The sequence below is a fragment of the Petaurus breviceps genome, unplaced genomic scaffold (assembly GCF_028583685.1).
Source record: "Petaurus breviceps papuanus isolate PSGF00001 unplaced genomic scaffold, PetGlider_PUasm1.0 183, whole genome shotgun sequence".
Taxonomy (NCBI): domain Eukaryota; kingdom Metazoa; phylum Chordata; class Mammalia; order Diprotodontia; family Petauridae; genus Petaurus; species Petaurus breviceps.
In genome coordinates this window covers 13,413,670-13,438,064 of record NW_027185791.1, presented here as the reverse complement: position 1 = coordinate 13,438,064, position 24,395 = coordinate 13,413,670, and the positions used below count along the sequence as shown (strand labels likewise).

Here is a 24,395-nt window from a genome sequence, read left to right as displayed (position 1 = left end):
GTGTGTGTGTGTGTGTGTGTGTGTGTGTGTGTGTGTGTGTGTGTGTGTGTGTGTGTGGAGTGTCTGAGGTCAGATCCGAGCCCAGGTCCTCCTGACTCCAGGGCCAGTTCTCTATTCACTGCACCACCTAGCTGCCCCATCTTGTTTTATTTTCACAACTCTGGGAGGTAGGTGCCATTATTATCTACATTTTAAAGCTGAGGAAACAGACAAATGTGACTTGTCTAAGGTCACACAACTAGTAAGCATCTGAGGCTGTATTTGAACTCAGATCTTCCTGACTCCAGGTCCAGTGTACTTTACCTAATGCATCATATAGCTGCCAATAATAAAGTAAGAAAGGCCCTGCCAGACAGGCCAGCCTTTTCTTACAAAGTCAGTGAAAACAATCCTCAGGATTTAATTGGTCTGGAAACTAACCTATGTTGTTATAGATTCCTAGTTGTCTAAGACATAAAAGCCTAGTTACTGATTGGGTGCTGTACAGACCCAGCAGACTTCATACTGCTGGGCAACTCATCATGCTTCCATATGGAGGTAAGAGAAGATACATCCCACTGAACCAATATGATATCTTTGCTGAGTATCTGTTCTATGTTTTTGTTAAGTAAACTTCTTTTGTTAAGTGTTATATGGTTCACAAATTTATAATCCTGAGCCCGAACCATAAGACCAGCCTGTCAGGCCTGGCCCCAAGCATTTATTATAGCTGATGTAGAACATGGCTCCCCATATTTTGAAAGGGGGGGATGGGTATTGTGTTAAGAGGGGAGACCAACTTCTTTGGGTAGCCTAAGATAAGAGCTAGGCAACCTGTGGCTGCCATTCTTTGGGCTACTTCTGTTGCTGATGACCCTAGAAAAATCTATATTGTTAGCAAAAGGAGTATGATGAGAACTGGGGACCTACTCTGCTGGAAAGAGCCTTGGGCCTCCTCTGTGATTTTCCCCATTGCCAGGGTAGTTTGGCATTAGCAGGCTGGCTTGGTACTGCTGTACTGCCACTCCGCAAAGCCTGTGACCAACTAGGTAAGAAGCAATTGTATTCTGTCATCTGGGTAGAGACCTACTTGAGTGACATCCCCCTGACACTTCCATCCAGCTCTGAGCTGTGATAAGGAGGAGAGAAGAAGGAACTCTCAATGAGTGACCTAAATATTTTAAGCAAAATATGAGGCAAGATTCTCAACTAAGTTGGAGGGATGGATGAGCTATGGAGGGGTTGAGGAGGGATGAAGAGGTTTGGAAGAGCCACTTGGTAAATGGGATAGTGAGTAAATTAGGGTAGTATGAAAGGATTGCCTAGCAGCAGTGAGCGCCTAGTTGAAGTGTAACAAATTTGTAGCAGACCCAATCAGGAGAATTTCTTTCTCCATCTTCATTCAGCAGCACATGTGTGGCACTGACGTGGATGGTGGGACTGACCCAGGATTGGCTGGGCACAATTGATAATATAAGGAGGCAAGGGACTCAGGAGAAGAGAACAGTACAGAGCTGAACTAGTTTGCCAAGGCACCAAGATGGAGAAAGGAGAGCAGTGGGGCTAGTGTAGGAGAGACGGCTTGGGAGAAAACTGAGAGAATGAAGGGATTAGCAGTCATGGTGTAGATGAAGAACAGGGTTTGGTATCAGATGGCAGAGAAACTTGGAAACCCAACAGATGGTGATCAGATAACGCAGTTTCAGAGTTCATGAACTTGGAAATAAAGCATTTATAGGGTGATGGCAAAATCAAGAAGACCATGAATCTTTGTGTGTAGCTGAGGTGGAGTGAAGAAAGAAATAGGTAAGAGGAAATAAGTAAGTTGATTAAGGAAGCTCGATGAGTTAGCAGTGTATAAGCTGAAGCCCCCTCGTATGCTGGTAGGACTTAGGGAGGAGGAAGGGGAGGGCCCAGAAGGTTGTAGGGTTCTGATTGGGCGGTGGGTGTGGATTGTATGAACCTCAGAGAAGAGGCAGGGGAGAGCAAGAGGTATTCCAGCTCCCTTGGAGGATGAGTGGAAGTGCAGCCAAGGCTGCAAAGGGCAGTCAGGGAGGCTCCTTCATCAGGAGGGAACTAAGGCTGTGAGAACCAAAAATGGAAGAAATGGGAAAGGAAAAGATTTTCGATGATAACAGCTTGTTACCAGAGGGCACAGGTTGTGGCTCTGTTTTGGTTGGGACTTTGACAGTGGTTGGGTTGTGGGGAATAAGCGATCGGGCAGATTGAGGAATGAGGTTTGGATGATGACTGGGATGGGAAGGATATTGTGGGTGGGGTGGGGCGCTGGTGTTTGTCAATCGTTAAGTGGAAAATTTACAGATATTTCTGAAGTCAGTAGTATTCTGACCTCTGAGGACAGTTGTTTCAGAGTCTTGAGAAGTTCGGGCAAGGGAGCAAGAACTTAGGCAGAAGGAGTGGGGGTATGCTTCTTCCCCCAAGGCAGGAGACCAGGCTAGAAACTCGTTGCAATGGCGCTTTCTCCCTTCATCTGAGTAGCAGGAGCCTGCCTGCTATGTTGCATTGTTGCTTTGCCTCTTTCCTTGGGGATTGGCCACCAGGCAGCAGACTTGGGGAGATCAGGCAGCAGGTGCAACGGCACTGTGCTAATATGCTTTTGAACCCTTTTAGGATTTTTTACTTTTGTGAAACTGCCTACTCTTGCTGATTCCTCATTTAGGCTGATAGAAGAAGCTTACTGTTTAAGAAAAAGGCCAAGTGTGTCAGACACACTAAGAGATATTTGTGCTTATGTTTCTGTTTCTGTTCATTTATGTTGGTACAAGCTATTTTAGTATATGTGGACTTTTACTTACTTTAGATATATAGCAGACACGTGTAAGATTGTCTAGACAAGGAACTCAAAGGATTTTAAAAATGTAGAACAGCCATCAGGCCTATAAGAATAAGACCGGATTCCTTGTTATGTGGGTCAAGCTTAGACCAGGTTCCTGTAAGTCAAAGAAATTCCTTTAGTCATTGAGAAATGAAGCCAGAATCCTGGATTGGGTTGAGCTGGAATCAGGCTCCTGCAAGGTCTGTGGGCTTTGAGGACAAATCCCCCACTATGTAGGTCAGGTCAGAACTGTATGTCTAAAAGAGTTTTAAAAAGAGTTGGAGGGAACAGAATCTATAAAAATACTTCTGTCCCATGAAAAACCAGCATTTATATTTCATCCACTGGAGGAATGAAATGTGCAAATTCTCAAGACAAATTAAATTGGTATAACAAGCTGGTTTTTTTAAAAGAGTGATACACTAATATAACTTAAGAGCACACATAGATTTTTGGTTGTGTGAATGTATGTTGGCAGAAGTTGTGTTTTATATTTGTCTGCAATTTCAGTTTATTTTTCCCTCCAGTGAATCCAAAAGCTAAGGAAAAAGTGCTAAAGCCTTACCTGGCACTTAGGAAACCTTTTAACTTTTTCTCTCTAACTTGAAGAAGGAAGTTTATTTTTCAACTATTAAAAGTTGCCTGGAGAAGAAGAGGTATGGCCCACAAGAGAAGAGGCAACTAATATGTTTTTTTAAAAAGAAGGCAGTATTTTATTTTTTGGTAGGGAGTCTTTAATTTGCTAAACTCTAGTAGTCTTTTCTGAATGAATTGGCAGAATTTAATTGCCTATTAAATTAGAATCAAAACCAGCTAAAAGGAATTAGAATAGAATGTACTATTCTGGTTCTTAAGAAACTGAGAAATGTTTTATGAAGCAAAAAGGAAAAATAAACCAGTAAGTTGAAAGTTTTATCACTGATCACCTAGCAACAAAATTTTGCATTGAGTTTGAGAAACAAGAATATTATTCCATTTTGCAAAAGAGACAGATTGAATGGAGAAAAAAGTAAACTACTCATAATTCTTAACTTTTTTTTTTCTTTTTGGAGTGGGGAAGGCAGGGTGATTGGGGTTAAGTGACTTGCCTAAGGTCACACTGCTAGTTTTGTGTGAACTGTCTGAGGCTGTATTTGAACTCAGGTCCTCCTGACCCCAGGTCCGGTGCTCTATTTACTGCGCCACCTAGCCGCCCCCCATAGAAGGAATTTAGTAGGATCCTGTCTTTACTTATTTTTAAAACCAGTTTATGTAATGTTGGAATTCATTGTTCTTTAAATGTTGGTAGAGAGATTAGGGGGCAGAGTTAAGGTGGCGGAGTAGAAAGAGGACTTCTGCGGGGCTCCGGCTTCCACCTCCCCCAATTCATGTAAAAGGGGAGTATTTGGGTGTATGAATACATATGTGAATGTGTGTATATATGTTTACAGGCATACATAGATAGAGGGCACAGGACCAATTTCATAGGAAGGGATGATACTTAAAAGGTGAAATTAAGAGGTGGGAGAGGAATATAATGAGAAGAAATGGGGAGAGACAGAATGGGGTAAACTATCTCATATGAAGAGTCGAGGGAAAGTGGTTACAATGGAGGGGAAGAACAGGAAGGCAAAAGGGAATGGGTCAACCTTATTCTCATTGAATTTGGCTGAGGGAGGGAATGACATACACACTAAACAGGGTATCTCACCCTACAGGAGAGTAGGGGGGAAGGGGCTGATGGAAGAGAGGGTAGGCTGGGGAGGAGGGAAATTGGAAGCACCCACTTTTGGAAAGGGACAGGATCAAAGTAGAGAATAGAAGAAGTTGGAGGTGGGATAGGAGGGAGGGAAATATAGTCAAGTCTTTTACAATATATCTACTATGGAAATGTTTTGCATTAGCTACACATGTACAACTTATACTGAACTGCTTATCTTCCCAGTAAGGGTGGGTGACAAGGGAGGAAGGGAATGAATCTGGAATTCAAAGTTTTAAAATCAAATGTTTAATATATGTATATATATATACTATTATTAATACTTATTAATATTTTACATGAAATTGGGAAATAAGATATACAGGCACTGGGGCATAGAGAGAGATCCACCATGCCCTACTGGAAAAGTCAAAGTGGGTATGGGTGAAGATAGGGAGAGAGCATATTGGAAGAAGGGATATCCTGTGAGACTGCTATTTTGGGGTGGTGGGTAGGGGAAAAACAGGGAGAAAATTTGTAACTCAAAATCTGGTAGAAATGAATGATGTAAACCAGAAGTTAATAAAGCATTTGAAAAAAAAAACAAACAAACCAAAAATGTTGGTAGAATTCACTTGTGATTCCATCTGGTCCTGGGTCCCCCCAACCCCCACTTCAGTTTTCATTTATGCTTTGTTCAATTTCTTTTTTTAAGAGTTATTTGAGTATTTGATTCCCTGTTCTGTTAATGTGGGCTTTTTGCTTCACCTGAGATCATGATTACTTCTGCTCTAGCCCCTTATTTTAACTGTTTCCCTAAACTTTATTAAGCTGAAAAATTGACTCTGTGACTTTTTAGATTTTGCCAATTAGAATTCAGTCTGGTGTGTTTTCTAGATTGTTGTGGAGGAGGTGTACTGGGTGAGCTAGGCAAAATTGCTTCTTCTCTCTCTGCCATCCTGCCTAAAACCTCTGGTAATGATAATGTTCTGAGGTTTGAATGAAACTCAATTAAAATCCAATTAGAGAAGTATAGATGTTTTTGACACTGAAAAATTTTAAAGTACCAACTGTGCATAAACCAAACAAACAAAATGGTCAAAAAGAAAGGACCAGTCTACAGAAGCTGCAACATATGTTTAAGGAATTTTTTAAAAAAAGATCTCATTATGGTGAAAGGAAAATAGAGAGCTGACAATTGTCATGCTTCTAGAACTGCATGTGGAGAGATACCTAATTACAAAGGATAAACAATCCTCATCATTGGTTCAAAAGCTATACGAACTTAAGGAGTTTATATAGAATTCCAGGACCCAATGGACAATGGAGAAATTCTAGGAAACATTAAAAAGGAATAGACCGGGAAAAGATAGTTTGCGTTAGGAAATATATTTTTTATTTATTATATCTGAAGAAATAGTTCCTCCTGAGGGAGGTGAGATTAAGTTAGAGAATTCTAATGATTTCCAAGATTAATTTCATAGAGTCTGATAATGTTGTAAATTTGAAAAACTTGCTTAAATCACAGAGCAAACATTAGAGTTGAACAGTATAAAATTTAGATTTTTATTGCATGATAAATTAATTGGGACAGTTACTATTCACAGCGTAATTAATCTGTTCTTTGAATAATTTCAGATGTCATATCTTTGTGGATATGATATTAAAAGTGTTAACTAAGCTGTTAGTTTCTGAATACAAGCAGCATAGAATGCCCAAATCAGGAGATAATAAAAATGTTTTTTTCCATAGAGATGATCTGGAAAGTTATTTAACTGGATTAATGTTACTATATTAATGTTAAATTTCTATTTATTTTTATATTTTAAATTCATAAAATGGTTTTATATTAGTGCTGTGTTTACAAGTTTCTTGCATTGTAATTTTGGAAAATATGCTTATAGAAATGCTGTTAATTTTTAGGAATGATACCTAGGGTGTGATACATTTATAACTTGAAGAGGTTGGATGATTTTTTGAATGCTCTGATGATGATTTATAAATAAGAGCCAGCTTGTAGTAATGGCATTTATCTAGTAGACATTGTGACCTTCCTCTGGTTAGTGATTGCCTTCAGTATTAAAATATGCATAATCCTATAAGCTGAGTTAATTACGTTTTGATACATAGTACTGCAGACTTTGGGAAGTTGTGCAAATGCATACAGTAAACAAATAAAAACGGCAGAGATGGCCACGATGGAGAAATTATGACAATAAGTGTGACAGTGTCTGTTTCCCCATATGTAGCATGGGCATCTTGTTGTATAGCGGGAAGGGAGGTAGAATAGACATCTCTTAGCCCCTTTTCCTCTCACCCTTCTCCAAGGAAGACTTGAATTCTTGTTAGGTAGAGGAGGAGGAGGTTGGGGTTAGATGGTTTGGCCCCTCTGCTCTCCTCAGAGAGAGAGGGTACTGTGCTACATTCTTATCTGTCTGCTCCCTTAAATTATATTAATCTAGAGCATGTGGTTTTCAGGTTCAGTCTAACTGCTGATTCCTGTTTCATTATTGGGGGAAGGAAGAATCTAAGCTTTTTATCCAAGGCTTTGACTTCTTTGCTGATTCCACAGTGAATACACATGGTAGGTAGCCAAGAGGCCTGTTTATTCAAATAGCAAAATAGAAATCAGAGAAAATATACATGGGAGAACATATACCAGATAATACAGAGTAAAGGAGCTCTCCCATTGGTAACTCAGTTGAACCAAGAGATACTTCTAGATCTCACCTAAGGGGAAGTTCCTGAAGTCTCTATTGTAGCAAACTAGGGATAGGGAGGTAATGGAGACTGTCAGTTCTTCTCATGTTGGCTTCTTCCCAGAGTCTTTTTCTTCATCAACTTGAAGTGCAATTGGCATCTTCCATCCTCACTCTTGAAGCTGGAAGCAAGAAGTGCCCAAAGCCAGAGAGACTTGAAGCAGGTCCAAAGGCTTGAAGAGATCCCAAGAGAGTCTGAAGACCATTGAAGAGATCTTTTCTCCCTTTCTCATCAACTCAGACCTTCCCCTTGTGCAGGGCAGGGCAGGGCATAGCGTTCATTTCCACTGATGAGGAGAGAGGCTCTTGGGCTTTGGGGACTGGGGTTACATAAGATTAAAGATTTCTTACTTCATTAAGTAGTAACATAGAAAATATAGTTTGAAAACAATGGGTTTCATGAGGACTAGGAATATTAGAAGCTATTGAAATGTGAAATAGCTTCTCTATTCTGTATTTAAATGTTGAATTTGTTGGTTCCTTGGAAAACTGAACCACAGTGCCCTAGCCTATTCAGATGAGACTTTAGACTTTCTTCCATAAGGTCTAGCATAACTAATAGACAAGTGGCCTGCAGGCTCCTCTCATGGATATGGGACAGTTTGGCATATGAAATACTGATAAACCCCAGAGAAAATGTGAACTTGTTCACTCTACCAGGCTTTATAGGTAAGAAATTGGTTTAGGAGAATATAAAGAGTTAAATTTAAAATTTATTCTATTAACAAACTTCTTTTTTTTTATAGACTTCATGAAGCCTGTGCAGAGTGATCTTTCAGAAGTAAAGCTAAGGCCATCATCCTGGAAATGGCCAGGCAAGTTAGAAATAAAAAGCCTAAATTGAATCCATGGCCAAAAACATAGCCCCTCCCCCACCCTTTCAGATATAATAATGATTATTTATCTTATTTTTTTCCATCAATTTCTGTTAGCCAGTCTAAAAGTCCCTGCTCTTCTATAAAACTAGCTTTTTAAAATTAACCACACTTTGCTCTTGTGGGAGGCAAACAAAATGGGGAACTGCTGTTCAATGATGTTGACATCTGAAAAGTTACTTTGCAAGCAATAAAATTTTCCAATAATATTGCTATAGCTATCTCATATGCTAGGTACCTGTTGTTGGGACCGAATTAAAATAAAGTTGTCTTTTGTTAACATACAGGTTGGTTGTGTTCAAAAGACTAAATGCTTCAAGTAGGAATGAGTTTTTATTACAATACATTTTCAGGATAAGTTAAAGTTTATGCTACCACTACAGCAGATTCAAGTTACAGAGAAACTGCTGAAAGATTATAACCAGATACTTAACTGTTTACCACCCAGGCTGCTGCTGAAAGCCAAGGTCTTCAAGACTGGGTTTATCCATCCCATTGTAAAGGGACTTTTACTCCTGTTGAATTCGAAGCAAAAATATAGGGCAGGGGGTGGGGAACCTGTGACCTTGAGGCAGGTTCCCTACCCCCAGTGTTAGTATGACTGTAATAATATTTCCTGTCTTTCTTGTCCAAAGAGTAGGGCTTACTGTTCCAGAGCAAAGAGATTGTGCCTTACAGTAGTGTCTATACTTCCAGGAGAAAAGGACTAGATATTGAACCCTCTTACTTGTCCTGATGAGGTCTTTTTGGAGGGAATTGGGAAAGACTTATCTGGGAATGTGAGGTATATATATTCTTACCCAAGTTTTAGAGCAGCTTACTGTCCTTACTTCTTTGTGCATTCACCTGCCACATACAAATGTATTCTGTAAGAAGGTATTTGATAGTATGTGTATTGGTATACAAAATATCTGTAATAATGGATATACAGATGTTACTATTGATGACTAGACTGTTCTTCAATAGTATCACTGCATTTTCTAAGGGAATAGTAAGGAGAGAAGGTGGATGGTGGAAATGTTATGCTAGAGATTCTTTAATAACCTATTGTTTCCTATTCTCTTTGTTCTAAGGGGACAGTTATCTAACTGGCACAACTTAGAGCCCTTAATGTCCTCCCTGCCTAGGTAAAGAAAGCAATATTTAATTGTCCTATTTTAGGATAAACCAAAATTGCAGTTCTAGGCTGGAATGTACACATAAAAAAAGTCTAAAAGAGGCTATTAGTTGGTACAATTAGAAAAATAACTGTCCTGTGACAGAAACCCAATTGAATCGGTTCCAGGTGGGCTTTGGAAAGCTCCATATCCTTTCTTCACTTGCCTCCCCATTCCCATGAGAACACTCCTTTTTCTATTAAAGAGCGAAAAAATCCAATAGGCTAAGATACTCCAATGGAACAGAGTCATGCTCTGAGGTCCAGGATTTCTTGAATGATGAGCCATGGGCTTTGATGACTTCTCCCATTATTGGGAGAAGAATCTCCCATCATTGACCTGGCAGTTTAAGCAATAGAATCCCTTCTGACCTTCGGTCATGGAGTTATGAGGTAGCTCAAGTGAGAAGGGAGTGAGGTCCCGAACTAAGGTGGTGATGGGTAAATGGGAAGCAGGAACTGGGTGTGTGATCTGGAGGTAGAATCAACAATGTTTAAAAAATGGTCATGAGGGTAGAGGGAAGAATTGAGTGTAACTCTCAAGGCTGTGAACCAGGGTGATTAGAAAGATAGTGGAGCTTTCATTAAAAATGGGGCTGTTACTAAAAAAGGAAGGTTTAGGGGGAAACCTGGAAATGTGAGATTTTCTTTGTGCTCATTCCCTGTGATCTTCTGCGACTGTCCTACTCTCCTTCTTTTCTTTATTGATAATCTCATCACCTCCCAGGACTTTGCCAAATAGTAGGTGTTTAACATTCTTGTTGAATGAACAGATGAAATCCTGACTCTCTTTTCTTTACGTCATCTTCTTTAGGACTAATTTCTCTTAGTTGGAAAGGGTGAATTTTCACATCACTTTGATTCCCATGTTGCAAAACTTTTTGACTTTTCTGTTTTTGTGAAAGGACAAGGATGTAAGTGATCTCTCCCCACTATTGTGTGAAGGGGGGAAGAACTGAGCTTGTCTGCTTGTTATATACTAGTACAGTGAGGCCAGTTTTGGGATGGTTTATTCCATTCTGATGTGATGTATTTAAAGCTAATGTGGTTTGCTCCAAAGTGTGCCTCACAGCTTCAGGAAAATAGGTTGTGGAGAGGGAGCCATGAGACCACAGAGCAGAGAACTTTAGCCAGAGGAAAAGAGTTGGTGGAATGTTGAATATTAATATGGAGTGGGAATGGGGTTAGAATATATATTTTTTTTGCTTGGTGGTTGTAATTGCTGTGGGATAGGATCAAACTCTGATAAGGAAATTCTACTAATTCATATTGGTAACTTCTGCAATTTATAATTTTAGAGAACTGCCTTGGGCATAAATAACTTGCCCGTTCACACATAGTATTCAGGGATCAGGACTTGAACCCAGATTTTATAGACTCTGAGGATGACCCTTTATTCACTATGCCAGATTACCTCTCAGAACATTTATTAGATTGTGAAAATGAAGCTTTAGTAGTCCATGGTATCTTCCTAAGATTAATTTTTTTGAAGGGATAATTGATTACATCATAATCTTTAGTTTGCAGTTCTAACCTTCTGGAGACTTTTTCACCATTTTAAGTATGTGGATCTAAAGGCAATGGATCCCAGCCATGACTTTTAGATCACTTACAAAGCTTAGAAGAAACTGTTGCCAAGCAATATATTTGAGAATGAAACAGAAAAGCTTTTAATGAAATCAATTTTTTGGACAATATATCTTTTTCTTAAATCTTATCTGTTAGCAGTCTATTCTAGCTTTAGTCTAATTCCTCAAGTCTGGATTAGACCTTTCTACATCTCCTTGAATCAAAGCTGGTAATCAGAAGTTTTTTCTAGAGGTTTCTATTCATTCTTTAGGTCCTTGGCCTAAAACCCAAGATCATTTATCTCAGCAAGGGGATGGCTAGGTGGCGCAGTGAATAGAGCACTGACTCTGGAGTCAGGAAGACCTGAGTTCAAATAAGAACTCAGACACTTAACACTTACTAGCCGTGTGACCTTGGGCAAGTCACTTAACCCCAAATGCCCTCCAAAAAGCAAAAAAAAAAAAATTCACATTTATCTCAGCAAGAGAATACCTTTGACTCCTCCCAAACTAAGCAAAAGTAATTAATTGCTTTGTAAAATATTATACAAATTCCCAAACACATTAATGTCACCATTTTTCCTTTATTTTATCTTTCAGTTTAGTTTCCTCATAAGTAAAGTGCAGGAGTTAGATGACCTCTAAGAATCTTCCAACTTTACTATTCCGTGACTTTCCCCAGAATGTGTTTAAACTCATTAAGAGGAGTTTTGAACATAGATAATTTTGTCCCAGTTGTATTTCTTACCTGGAGAGCCTTCATCTTTGCTTCAGTTAGGTATCATTTTCAGATAAGACCCATAATAAAATTTTCTTTCCAGAGAATCATTTCTAGATAGGTAGGGATTTTATTGTAAATTGATGTCACAGGTTAACCCTGAGATCAGTGACTAGAAATGTTTATGATATTTAAAAATTGCTGCTAAATGTTAATCTTATTTCAATGTATGTAAAATATTCTTCCCCAGAGTGAAGATACACAGCAACAAATCATCAGGGAAACTTTCCATTTGGTGTCTAAACGAGATGAAAATGTCTGTAATTTCCTAGAAGGAGGACTGTAAGTAAAATGTTTAATTAAAATATCTCATGTTTTTTGAATAGATGAATCAATAACCAAGCATTTATTTTGCCTCCTCTGTATTGGCATTGTATTAAGCACTGTACTTAATATAAAGACAAAAATTAAACAGTTCCTGCCCTCAAGAAAAACTTTATATTATATGAGGTCTTGGGAGAGAGGAGAGAGACGGTATTCATACATAAATAAGTACATACAGAATAAATACAAAGTAAAATTTTTGGAGGGAGGGCATTAGGAGCTGGGATGGGGGCATCCATAAAAGCTTCATAAAGAGTTCTGAAAGGAGAGAAATCATCCTAAGAGGTGTTTAGGAGGTGGTGTGTTCTAGGCTTGCTTAACAGTCAGGGAAAAGACAGAAGATGGAATGTCTTGTGAGAAGTATGGAGGCCAGGTTGTTGGTCTCTGGAGTATGGGAAAATGAGCGATGTACACATAAGGATGGAAAGATAGGTTGGGACCAGTTTGTGAGGGCTTTAAAAACTAGAGGAACTTGCATTTTATCCTAGAGGCAATGCAAGAAGCTATCAGGATTTATTGAGTAGCCAAGTAACATGCCAGACTCTCACTTTAGGAAAATCACTTTGATTGTTCTGTGCAGGCTAGTTTGGAGAGGGGAAAAACTTGACATAGAGAAACAAATTGGGAGAATATTGCAGTAGATTAGGTAAGAGGTAACAAAAATCTGAGCTAGATTGATATGTCAGATGAGTAGAGTGAAGGGTGAGATGAGAAAGGGGGACATTGTAGGATTTGGCAACTGATTATTAGGATAATATGCCTCTCTCATTTGGACTAATTGGGGAAGATGATGGCTAGCATTTACAGTTATCCCTTTCACATTGTGACTTCCCCATTGCAGTTTTTTTTTGTTTAAAGCAATCGGGGTTAAGTAACTTGCTCAAGGTTACACGGCCAGGTGTTTCTGGGTGGGTGCTAAGTGTCTGAGCCTGGGATTCGATCTCCAGGTCTTCTCAACACTGGAGCCGGTGCTCTTACTCGCTGTGCTACCTGGCTAGGCCCCCCCCCCCCCATTGCAGTTTTGATATATTGTGGGTTGGCATAAGAAATTAAATGGAAATTTGGGGGGAGTTTTGTGGAATCCGCAGATGACACATGAAGGCCAGTAGATGACACAGAAAAAGTTTAGAAACTCAGAAATGCATAAAATATATGTATAGTATTGTATAATATTAACATATTTTTAAAAATACTATAAAAATTCAGTCATCTTCTCTGGTACAAAGGGAGGGCCAAAAGATTTTACGTGGATTTTCTGAATCGTGGGGGCACCATGCCCCTAACTCCCATAATGTGGAAGGGATAAGTGTATAGAGGTCGTTAATGTTTGCAAAGCACTTAGTAATGTCATTACTTAAACCCTGTGATTTGAGTATGATTACTATATAGAGGGGGAAAACAAGCTGAGAGAGATTAAATGACTTGCTCAGGGTCATTAAACTATTAAGTGTCTGAGGCAGAATTTGAATTCAGGTCTTCTTGGTTCCAGGTCTGACACTCTATTCATTGGTTCACCTTGCTTAAAAAGTGAGAGTTTAAAAAAAAAAAAGAAATGTAAATGCACACAGTTAATTGTTTTCAAGTCCACACAATAAACTGGAATTTAGAAAATTCTGACTGAGACCTAGATGTCCTATTTTTAATAGGAATAGATGAGAATAGTTTGTAATCAGCCTATCTGTTGGGTATAGCTGATCAAAGCTCATCTTCCTTACATTTGAAGTTTGGTCTCGGGGATCTCCAAGGACCTCTGGCCAGTGTTAGTTCCTGTGGATCCTTGTTTTCTTCCTCTAAAACAGTTTCTTCACAGGCAGTTAATTAAACATTCTTCTCTGTCATCTTCTTTCTTGCCTATTAAGCTATTTTCTCATAGACAAGATGAAAAGGTAACCCCTTGATTAATTAATAGAAATTCTAAATTTGTGGACTTAGGAATATATTAGACTTTGCAGTTTACTTTAGGAAAAAGTTACATAAATTTTGTTGCTAACATAAGACATTCTTATCTGACAATCAGTTTTGCTTATGGAGGAAGTTTAATTTCTTAGATAGGACTTTTTATGCATGAGTGGATAAATGGTTAAACTTGTGACTGTTGCATATTAACTTGTGATAACAAGCTCAGTACCTCTTCAGGACCTTGAACACTTACCTCACTTCACTTTTCTGGGTGTTAGATTCTCCACCTCTAATATTCAGATATTGGACTAGATAGTCCTTTAAGATTCCTCCTAGCTCCAAATTTTAAGTCTTGTGACAGTTTAAGCAAGTATCCAGCTGTTTTCTCCAATTTCGGTCATTCAGTCTGGTTGTACTGCCTTTAGAAATGTACTTTGCCTCTCTTTGTCTCTCTTAATGATAGGGGAGACGCAGTTTGGGAGAGAGGAAAAATGATTGAAATTGGAGTGAAGGGTTATTGTTGTTCATTTGTTTCAGTCATGTCTGATTTTCCGCGACCCCATTTGGGGTTTTCTTGGCCAGGATACTGGAATGGTTTACTATTTCCTCCTCCATCTCATTTTACAGTTGAGAAAACTGTGGTAAATAGGGCTAAGTGACTTGCCCAGGGTCATGCACCTAATAAGTGTCTGAGATGAGAGTTGAACGCGGGTCTTCCAGATTCCAGGTCGACACTCTACCCACTCTGCCACCTACCTGCCCCTGGAGTGAAGCAACCTAGGTTCAGATTCTGGCTTTCCTGCCTGTGTAACCTTAGCCAAACTCCATCCCCTTCTCTGGGCTAAAGTTTGCTTCTTTCACAAATGAGTGAGGAAGGATTCTGTGTGATATCTAAGGACCCTTCCTGATCCAAATATATGACACTAGAGCCAATTTGGATACTGAATAAAGCTGCAGAACCTTCCTAGCATCACCTTTTTACTGGGTGTTTTCAGAAGGAAAAACAGGACCTGACCCAGTGTCTGGTGCGTAATAAACACTTCATATTTATTGAATCGCATAGGAGTCCCTTGAAATATTTGCTCAGATTTCTACTTGGATTTTAATTTATACTTGTCTTGGAATCATTCTTTAGTAACAGTGAAACTAAGATGTGGTTTGGTAGAGCACTGAATGAGATAGCAGGAAGCCTTAGCGCTAGTCTTGAATCCATCACAAACGAGATGGGTGGTAAGTCTCTTAATTTCACTAGATTTCAATTCCCTTTTGTCTGTAACTAGGAAGTTAGACTTGTCCTTCTGCTCCAGAACTGATTCTTCATGGTTGTACACAGTATTTGTATTCATATAAAGCTATTGCAAAGTATCTAAAATCAGCATTTTATTCCCAATTTGAAAAAATTTATTTTACTGCCCAATTTTATTACTTTAGCTATTTCAAAGCTGAAGACTAGATCTTATTTGAATTAAAATATGTATCTGCCTCAGAAAACAAATTTGTAAAAATTGTTAACTTTAATTAGAATGCTATTAGGTTAAAATGAAGTTTGCTTCCCCCCGTGTTTAACCTTTTAGCCAGGAAGAATTGTTGTAATCCTATTGTCAGCGTTGCTTCAGAAAGTCTTTCAAGTGTGTGTTCCTTTTATTTCTTATCTTTTTATAGAAATTGATTATTTTTATGAAGTAGGAGTCGTAGCATGTAAGTTTAATTGGTGCTGGAGGTCATCATTCCAGTTACTTAAAAGGACTTCAGAGGACACAAAACAAGTGTTTATAAGAAACAGCCTGATCTATTGGATAGAAAGCTGACCTGGGTTCAAGTTCTACCTTAAATTTAGACATGTAGATAGTATAGTGGCTAGAGCATGGTTTGCTTGAAGTCAGGAAGACCTGAGTTCTGATATGGTTTCAGACGCTTACTAGCCGGGCAAGTCACTTAACCTCTGTTTGCTTTAGTTTTCCTCATCTGTAAAATGAGCTGGAGAAGGAAATGGCAAACTGCTCTGGTATCTTTGGGGCATCTGCCTGCCAGGTTGTGGGGATCAAATGAAATCGTCACTGTAAAATGCTTTGTGCTGTGCCTGGTACGCAGCAGCTGCTATGTGAATGTTAGTTGCTGTTATTATGCTGGCTGCTGACTTCTCGTTGCCTCAGCACATTTTCTCTGAGACTCTAAGTTGAAGAGCAATTGCTGACTTGCGGTGGGAAAGGAAGTTGCTCACAGGTACTCCCTGTACCCATGAAATCACAAGTTAGGGAAAGAGTGAGAGGTTTGATCCAACTGATTAACACTTCTGTATTTTCAGTGTTTTCTTCCGCCCTTTAAAAAACCCTGGCTTAGTTCATTTTGATTAGCCTTAGTTTTACAAATTCTGGCAACACTGAAGATTTCTTTTGGAAAAAGTGTATTTTTATTACATTACCAGGGTTTGAAGTGACAATAGAGGCCCAACTCATAAATGAAGGATAAATCCAGCCCCTGTGGCAGGGACTCACTGTTTCCGGAGCTGGTCCATTCTGGTTTTTGTGGACAGTTCTTATTGTTAAAAACTGAGCCCAGATCTGCCTACCTGTCATTCCTACCCATCTCTGTTGAGGGTCAAGGACAAGAAGTTCAATATTTGTTCATCAAGATAGCCCTTCAGAAAGTTGAAGACAGCAGTCCTCTACCTCGGAAAATGGCCAAATTCTTTATAGAAGATGGTTCAAAGGTGTTTTAATGGGACAGCTTTGCTAAAGAACATTTTTAAAGTAATATTTTAATGTTAATATATACTAGAAGAATAATTCCAGAGACCAATTTCTCAGTTTTGTTATAATTAAAATAAATATGTATTGAATATTAGTGGAATAATTATGGGAAATATTTCCCACATTAAAAACAATTGCCTAGTTTTTATCTAGTTGGTAATTAGCTTTTAAAATTTCTGACTAGAAACCATCTATAGTTCTTACTCTTGTCACTGGAATGCCTATAAATCTCTTTCTATACAGTAAAATTATGTTTAAGAAAAACTTTTTTCCCTTGTAGTTTTCTAACCAAAAGGAAATACATTCTTTGTTGAATTATTTTATGAGATAAATGCACATTAAAAATACAGAAGCTATAAATGAGATCTTTATTATTGGGAGATTTTTATATAATAGTATTTTACTATAAACTTTAAAATTGCTTAAACTAGTGAATGTATGTCTTGTGCTCCCTCTGACATTCCAATTTTTTGCCTCTGTTGTTTAGGCTAATAGGTGGATCTGACAACAAACTGATTTACAGACATTATGCCACATTGTATTTTGTCTTCTGTGTGGATTCTTCAGAAAGTGAACTTGGCATCTTAGACCTAATACAAGTAAGTGACTAATGATACCCTTTGTTGTAAGTGGTCATTTTGAACTTTTTCTTCAGACTTTCCTTTTGTTTCATAAATTTCTTGAGGATAATTTTATGTGAATAAAATTTATAGAGTAATATATTACGTTGCTATTTTGTCATAATAGTGAATGTGAACCCACATTAATTTTTAATAGAAGTAAGCTATCTGAATTACCTAAGTCTGAGCCAGTAAGTTCTTACTAACCAAGTACTTCTCTTAGAATGTATCCCTTCTGTGTTTCTGAGCCTTTTTTGAGATAATTCAAAAGAAAGGGAAAAATCACTTGATTATTGGACAAGTGTAAAGAAAAACCACTGTGTAATTGTTTAAAAAAGCAAGATGTTTTAATGCTCAGTTAGTGTTTGAAAGATCCATTAGGGGAAAAAAAGCACTTGCCCTCTTACGAAATTCTCAGAAATGTAAGTCAAATTGAGGGAGAAAAATTCAAGACCTGAACTTGATGAGACCGTTTTATGTATGATTTTTCGCAATGGTTGCAAAATTTCTTTAGCATCAGAGCCATTAGATCAGGGAAGAGGAGGATGAAGGAGAGCTGCTTAATAAGCAGGCTTGTCGTGTTCTGTCCGGAGCAAATCTTTTTTTTTTCCAAAAGAAATTATATAATTTTAACCTGAACTTAACACCAACTAAAGTGAGCATTTCCACATGCAAAGTGAAACAGGCAAGGAGGATTTGTTGTATAGGAAAAGAACACTTTGTACTCACCACTTGTTTTTTCTTTTAATAAATTTAACATGTAATTTTCAAAGTTGTCCTGTTTGTGCTTCTGCTGTTCTCTTTTGTGCATTTGAAAAAAAAAATGCTTCAATATCCTTTTCTTTCTTTTTTTTTTAATTTTTTTTTTTAAGCAATCGGGGTTAAGTAACTTGCTCGAGGTTACATAGCCAGTTATTTCTGGGTGTGGTGCTAAGTATCTGAGCCCAGATTTGATCCAGGTCCTCCCGACACTGGAGCCACTGCTCTTACTCTCTGAGCCACCTGGCCGCCCCTAAGCAATCGGGGTTAAGTAACTTGCTCAAGGTTACACAGCCAGTTATTTCTGGGTGTGGTGCTGAGTGTCTGAGCCCGGGATTCAATCTCCAGGTTAACCCGACACTGGGGCTGGTGCTCTTACTCGCTGAGCCACCTGGCCGCCCCTTCCTTTTGTTTCTTAGATACTTCCTAGCTGCATGTCTGCAGGGAGAATACTTAACAGCTACTTGCCTCAGCTTCCTGAACTGTAAAATGGGGATAATAACAGTGTCTACTCTGCAGCCTCCAATGCAATACTATTTGTAAAGCATTTGGCACGTAGTAGGCACCGTATAAATGCTAATTCCCCTCCCTTTCCTGATTATGTAAATTGTTCTTCTGTTTTTGCTTATTTCTGCATCTATTCATACAAGTCTTCTCAGGTTTCTCTGAAACTGTTACTTTCGTAATTTCTTAAAATGTAATATACCATAATTTGTACAGCCATTTTCTAGGTGATAAATCCTTTCACTCAGCCCCGCTGTTTTACAGGTCATTGCTGTATTGAGAACTGCTAAGATTATTTTTGTACATATAGAATTATTTTGTACACATAGTTTGTACAGTTTTCATTTTTTATCTTTTTAGGGGTATATATACCCCTATATGCCTAATAATGGTATTGTTGAACCAGAGGACCTACTTTATCTTTCCTAGTAAGTTTTAGTTTAAACTCTGCTACAGACAGAAATCTACTTCCTCTGTATTTGCTTCATCAGCACAGTTATATCTAAATCTTCCTTTTGCTCAGAGAACAAGACAAAAAATTCTTTTTGGTAATGCTGTGTGTTATTTTAGTCTTTCAAGTTGCTGAATGTCATAAAAATGATGAATTTCATAGTTGACAACTTTGGAAGTATGTTATACACGCCTTAATTGGAAGTGATAAAATATTTACAAAGTGGAAAAAAAGAACTACATCAATATTTAATGTTTGGTTTGGATATTTGCAAGTATTCATACCGGCCTCAATTTATTTGTTATCTTCAGTTGATAACAGTGCCAGAGTCATTCAGTGGATAATTCTGTGTTCTTAATTATACTCGTCCTTAGTGTGTTGTAGCCATGATGTCAGGATTATTCCCTAATATTAAAAATCAAGAACTAATCCCACAAGTCTTTTGCTTGGCTTGAGAAAATGGCATTTGGCCTTTGCATTAGAACATATAATCAATATTATTGAAAGAAAAACAAAACCCTCATAGTAAATATGCATATCAAAGGAAACAAATTCTCCCATTGACCATGTTTGAGAATGTATGTATCATTTCGCATCTTAAGATGAAGTTGCTGAACTGCATTAACAGGAGGAAGTTTCCTCTCTTGGGAGTTTTCCTATTTTAGTGAAATCACGGGTCCATTTTCTATGCACTATATTATCATCACAAAATTAAAATGAATGAAAAGCTGAATGAGGCGAGCTCAGTAGACCCAGTTGCCAATATGATATAAACTTCCCCAATACACTCTTGCATTTTTCTGCACAGTGCCTGAAATAACTATCGCTAAATTTACTTTGGTTAAGACAACATCCCAGGAAGGCTTACTTTAAAATGTCTATGCCATCTCACAAGGAAGTAGAAGACTGAGCACCAAAGGGATAGGGCACAGTTTTGAAGGCAAGGAGGAGAAGGAAGTGAGGTTCGAGGTTTGGAGGTGCTGCCTGTGAGTCAGGTCTAGGTGGGATACTCATGTGAACCCTTTGGTAGAAATGCTTTCAAGGTCAAGGTTTTAATGACAGGGGCCTGAAGAGAAACTTTTCCTTCTGCATGATTTATGCTGTAGGCAAGAAATATGCAGGATTCCTTTCTTCTTTTATTACCAGTGGTCTCTTAATTTGGAGATATTTCATATGGGGGTAGGGGGTTGGGTAGCCATATCAGTAGTATTCTTTATATATTTTTTAATGGTATCAAGTCAGAAATTCTTAACCTGGCATCCATGAACTTTTGAAAAGTATTTTGGTAACTATTTTGATATAGTTAATTTTCTTTTATAATCGTATATATCTTATGCATTTAAAAATATTTCCCAGAAAGGATTAATAGGCATCATCAGACTTCCAAAGCAGGCCATGACGCCATAAAACATTTAAGAACCTGTGCATCAAATACTGTTTTAACTGTGTTTGCTCATATAGTAGAAAATATTCTTGCTATTTTTTACGCTTCAAAAACTATGTGGTACAATGGAAAGAAGGCTCGATTCGCAGTAAAAATATCAGAATTCAAATTTCACCTTTGCTATTTACTTAAGGTATTTTAAAAACGAAACACTAGAGGGTGCTATTCATCGTGTCACTTATTTATAGACTAGAAATCGTCTCATTTTTAAATGATTGATTCCTTTTCATTCTGTTTGATGATTCTGATTATGTGATAATTCAGTAAAACCTTACTTATTTGCTCTGACTGAAGCCCTAAAGGCATTTGGATTGTTTCTCACATTTTATTGGTCTTTGAGTTTTTTGTTTTATGTTTAGACTAGAGCTAGTGTTCCTCATCTTAAACATTGAACCAACAATAAAACAAATGAAGAAAAAGTCTTTTGCGGGAATTCTTTCATTTAATATTTGCCTCACTCTTGCTCCTAGGCCAAGATTTTTTTGTGCTTTGCATGCCTCCAATCCTGTATAATCCATCCTTAAAAACTTTTAAATTAATATTTTATTTTTTGTCTTTGTTCCATATGTAGTATATTGGGTTTTGAAAATAGCCTTTTAGAGATTTTTGAATATTTACTATAAAATGGTACATTCCCAGTGAGTCTGATGAAATTTACTACTCATTGTTCACCGTTATTTTCTCATTCTTTTCCTTGACAGTTCTGTTCCTCCTTCTTTTGTTCAATAAAAGGAAGTTTAGGGGGAAAAAAAACGCTTTACTTTGCACTTAGAAAATTTTCGTTTTGGGAGCTCATGTTTCATGGGAAAAGACTTCTTTTTAAAAAAATAAAAACTCAATTCTGTATCTTGTGTTAGGCACTCCTTTTCAGGTAGGGACATAAGCGGTAGTGAGTTGTACAAGCAGGAAGAAGCTGTGATTGGGATTTTAGTTTAAGAAGAGGGGTCTAGCAGATAGTTTCTAGGCACTGGATGGAGTTTGGGAGGTAAAATCTAGAGTTTCTAATGAAAGAAGGGAAAGGCAGACACAGATAATTGAGGAGAACACAGTGAGTAGTCAAGCACACCCAGAGTTGGGAAAGGTCAACAAAGGGCAAGGGAGAGCAAAAGAATTAATTGGACTAGTGCTAGCAAGTAAGTTCTGAGTTTTGACCTTAGGAATCCAGTATGTCATAAGTGCTTAATAATTATAGGAGCTTAATTGGATTGTTTGTGAATTCCTGTGAACTTTTGTTCACACAAGTTAGTACTTCATGGATCTGAATGAACATCTTGTTCTTTTCTTCCATCAACCTCTTCATTTTTGCTTCTATCATCATTTCTCATGCTAAGTCATGGGGTTCTTTTTGGAGGGAAATTCTGCAAAATTTGTTCATTTTCTGTGTGGCCTCTTACCATGATATGTTTGAACTATTTTGTACTAAAACAGTAAATTTGGGAAATCAGCGACAGCATATGCCAGTAACTAGCATGATTAGAACTACAGTTGTTTTAATGGTTTGCTCCACGGAAAGGGCAGAGTCATGAATGTTAAAAGGTGGCAGGGAATCTTAGTTACATTGAGCGTGGCTTATATTTAGAAACATTTGAGCTATTAGTCACCTCAAGTCTGGGGAATAGGAAATTCAGGGGAGGCACACAGCTATCCTCAAAGTTTCTTTGTGATGGAGAGATTAGGCTTGTTTGGTTTTGTTTCAGAGGGTAGAAATAATCCCAAGGAAAAGAAGTTAGAAGAACACAGATTTTTGCTCACATAAGGTCAGCTCCTCATGATTAGAGCTGTTAAAAAATGGAATGAGTTACCTCACCTAGTGAGTTTCCCAGCACGGATGCTCATTGATTGATGACTTACACCTTCAGGGTCTTTCTCTGCTTATCAGGAAGGAGCATTGCCAGGAACATCACAGATGGAGTTCATGCTTCAGGGGGGGTTTGGACCAGAGGACTTCGGTGAGGTCCCTGTTCAGTTCCTTAATTTAATAAATCTCCTGTCATCTCGTGCTCCTTCATTTTTTGGACACAGGTCTTCTGCCTCTCCCCTGATGCCACTGCATCCCTGGCCACTCTCTTTCATATCTCCTAAATTCACTGGTTCTGGTGGACGACTTGGAATGTTCTTGTTCCCCATTGTCCCTGAGACTCTCTCATCACTTGGCAGCCTCTTCTCTTTTGAGGTTTGCTCAGTCTAGATTTAGCATCCAGTGGCACTTATCTACCAAACTCCAGGACATTCTTCTTTTGTTCTCAGTGAGTTCTGTCCCTGGTCCACAGTGTCCCTCTCCAGCCCGTCTCCTACCTTCAGACTAGAGGACTTGAATGTACATGTTGGTGTTCCTTTAACTACCCTCCCTAATCTCTCAGTTCTCTTGACCTTCTCTGATCAACTTTAGATGCACATAGGAATGGTCATACCCTTCATCTTTCCATCACCCATAAGCATTGCACTTCCATAATCAGGAACTCTGAAATTATTTTTTCCTATCATAATCTAGCATTCCATCACTTCTTGTGCCTTATTACTAAATCCACACCCCATTTCCCTTCTCTTTGCCTTCTTCTCTCAGGTTACCTTGAATCAATTTTGTATGGTTAACCAAAAACCATGACTCCATAAGATTATGGGTAGTAGCTTGATTTATTGCAATAGAAATGAATATGCATGTGGAACTCTTTATACCAGCTAGGATGGAGTTTGTAAGACAGACTGAAATATGAATATTTATGAGTTACAAAAAAGGGTCTGTCTCTTGGGAGGAGTGGAGCACAATCCCCTCCCAAATGGGGGTGGCATGGGAGGAGGATGGGAGTTGTAGGGAAGGGGGAAAGTAGAGGCAGAGGGGGGAGCAGGAGTAAGTAGGATTGCAAAAGCAGCATTCTTTTTCCTTGAGAATTGTTAGACTAGGAAGATATGATGGTCTGCTTATCTACAAGGGCCTCAGCTGTGCAAACAGTTTATTGGTCTGGTGCAGTCTGACTGGTACCTGCCTTGTAGATGGTTTGACTCTCAAGGACACACTGAGAGTCCAGCCAGAAGTGCAAATACCAAATTATGTCAGCTCCCAGCGGGGCTTCATCCTTGATTCATCCACGGCCTCCTGAATGCACTGTGTCCAGTATTTCTGGGAAATATGGCAACTCAAGAAGACAGGTTAGGTTGGCTTCAAGGCCACAGTATGTATCTTCTGTAGACTGCTAGATGTATGTGTTGTCTCATGCATTGGAAGGTCAACTCCTTGAGGGCTGATACTGTTTTGCTTTTGGCATTCCATGGCTCACAGTAGATGCTTAATAATACTTTTTGCCTGATTAATAATAGAATCAAAGAATCTAATGGAAAGTGGTTATGCTCTGTTCTGGTTTTTATACTCTCTTTTGTGTATTGAAAGGCAAAGGCTCACAAATATGTTTTTAGAATAGGGAAAATCCGAGTTTTAGAGGTTCTAGTAGTTCCAGATTATCCCCTAATTGGGGATTTTTACTATATTAGCACTTAACTGCATGTTGTTTGTAAATTTTTCAGGGTTATACATTTATATTTAGTTATACAAATAATGAAAACTTAATATAAATCATAAAGAGGGGGACATAATGTACTTCACTTCAGCTAATGCTGAAGAGGTTTCCTTTGATATTTGGACTTATGGAAAATAAAGTTTGGTAGAATGCCATTTTCTTTTTATTTTTGTCACCGAGCTGCTAAATTATAAAAACTGATATATGTATTTTCTATCCCAATCTGCATATAGACAAATTCTTATCATTGTCTACAAATGTACTCTAACCCTTTAGGATCTTAAATGTTTTTGTTTTTTGTGTTTTATATCAGATTTAGTACATTAATAGAATGAATGGATTGACTGGTGTTCCTAAATTCGTAACCATTTTGTCTTTCTCTGTAGGTGTTCGTGGAAACACTAGATAAGTGTTTTGAAAATGTCTGTGAACTGGATTTAATTTTCCATGTAGACAAGGTACTGTTTAAACTTCTGTGGTATCAGCTGAGCCAAGTCCTGTCT

General features: G+C 38.2%; 1 protein-coding gene across 2 annotated transcripts in view; it reads left to right on the top strand.

The window, feature by feature from the left end:
• The window catches only part of AP3S1 (adaptor related protein complex 3 subunit sigma 1), a 95,361-nt gene that overhangs the window by 34,994 nt on the left and 35,972 nt on the right, over positions 1 to 24,395 (top strand). Inside the window, exons 2-4 of one of the 2 annotated variants that reach the window (XM_069087848.1) lie at positions 11,820 to 11,911; positions 17,090 to 17,201; positions 24,279 to 24,350. In XM_069087848.1, coding sequence (XP_068943949.1) covers positions 11,820 to 11,911; positions 17,090 to 17,201; positions 24,279 to 24,350 — 276 coding nt within the window. The remainder of the gene's footprint in view (positions 1 to 11,819; positions 11,912 to 17,089; positions 17,202 to 24,278; positions 24,351 to 24,395) is intronic. The other variant, XM_069087849.1, reaches the window with a different exon arrangement.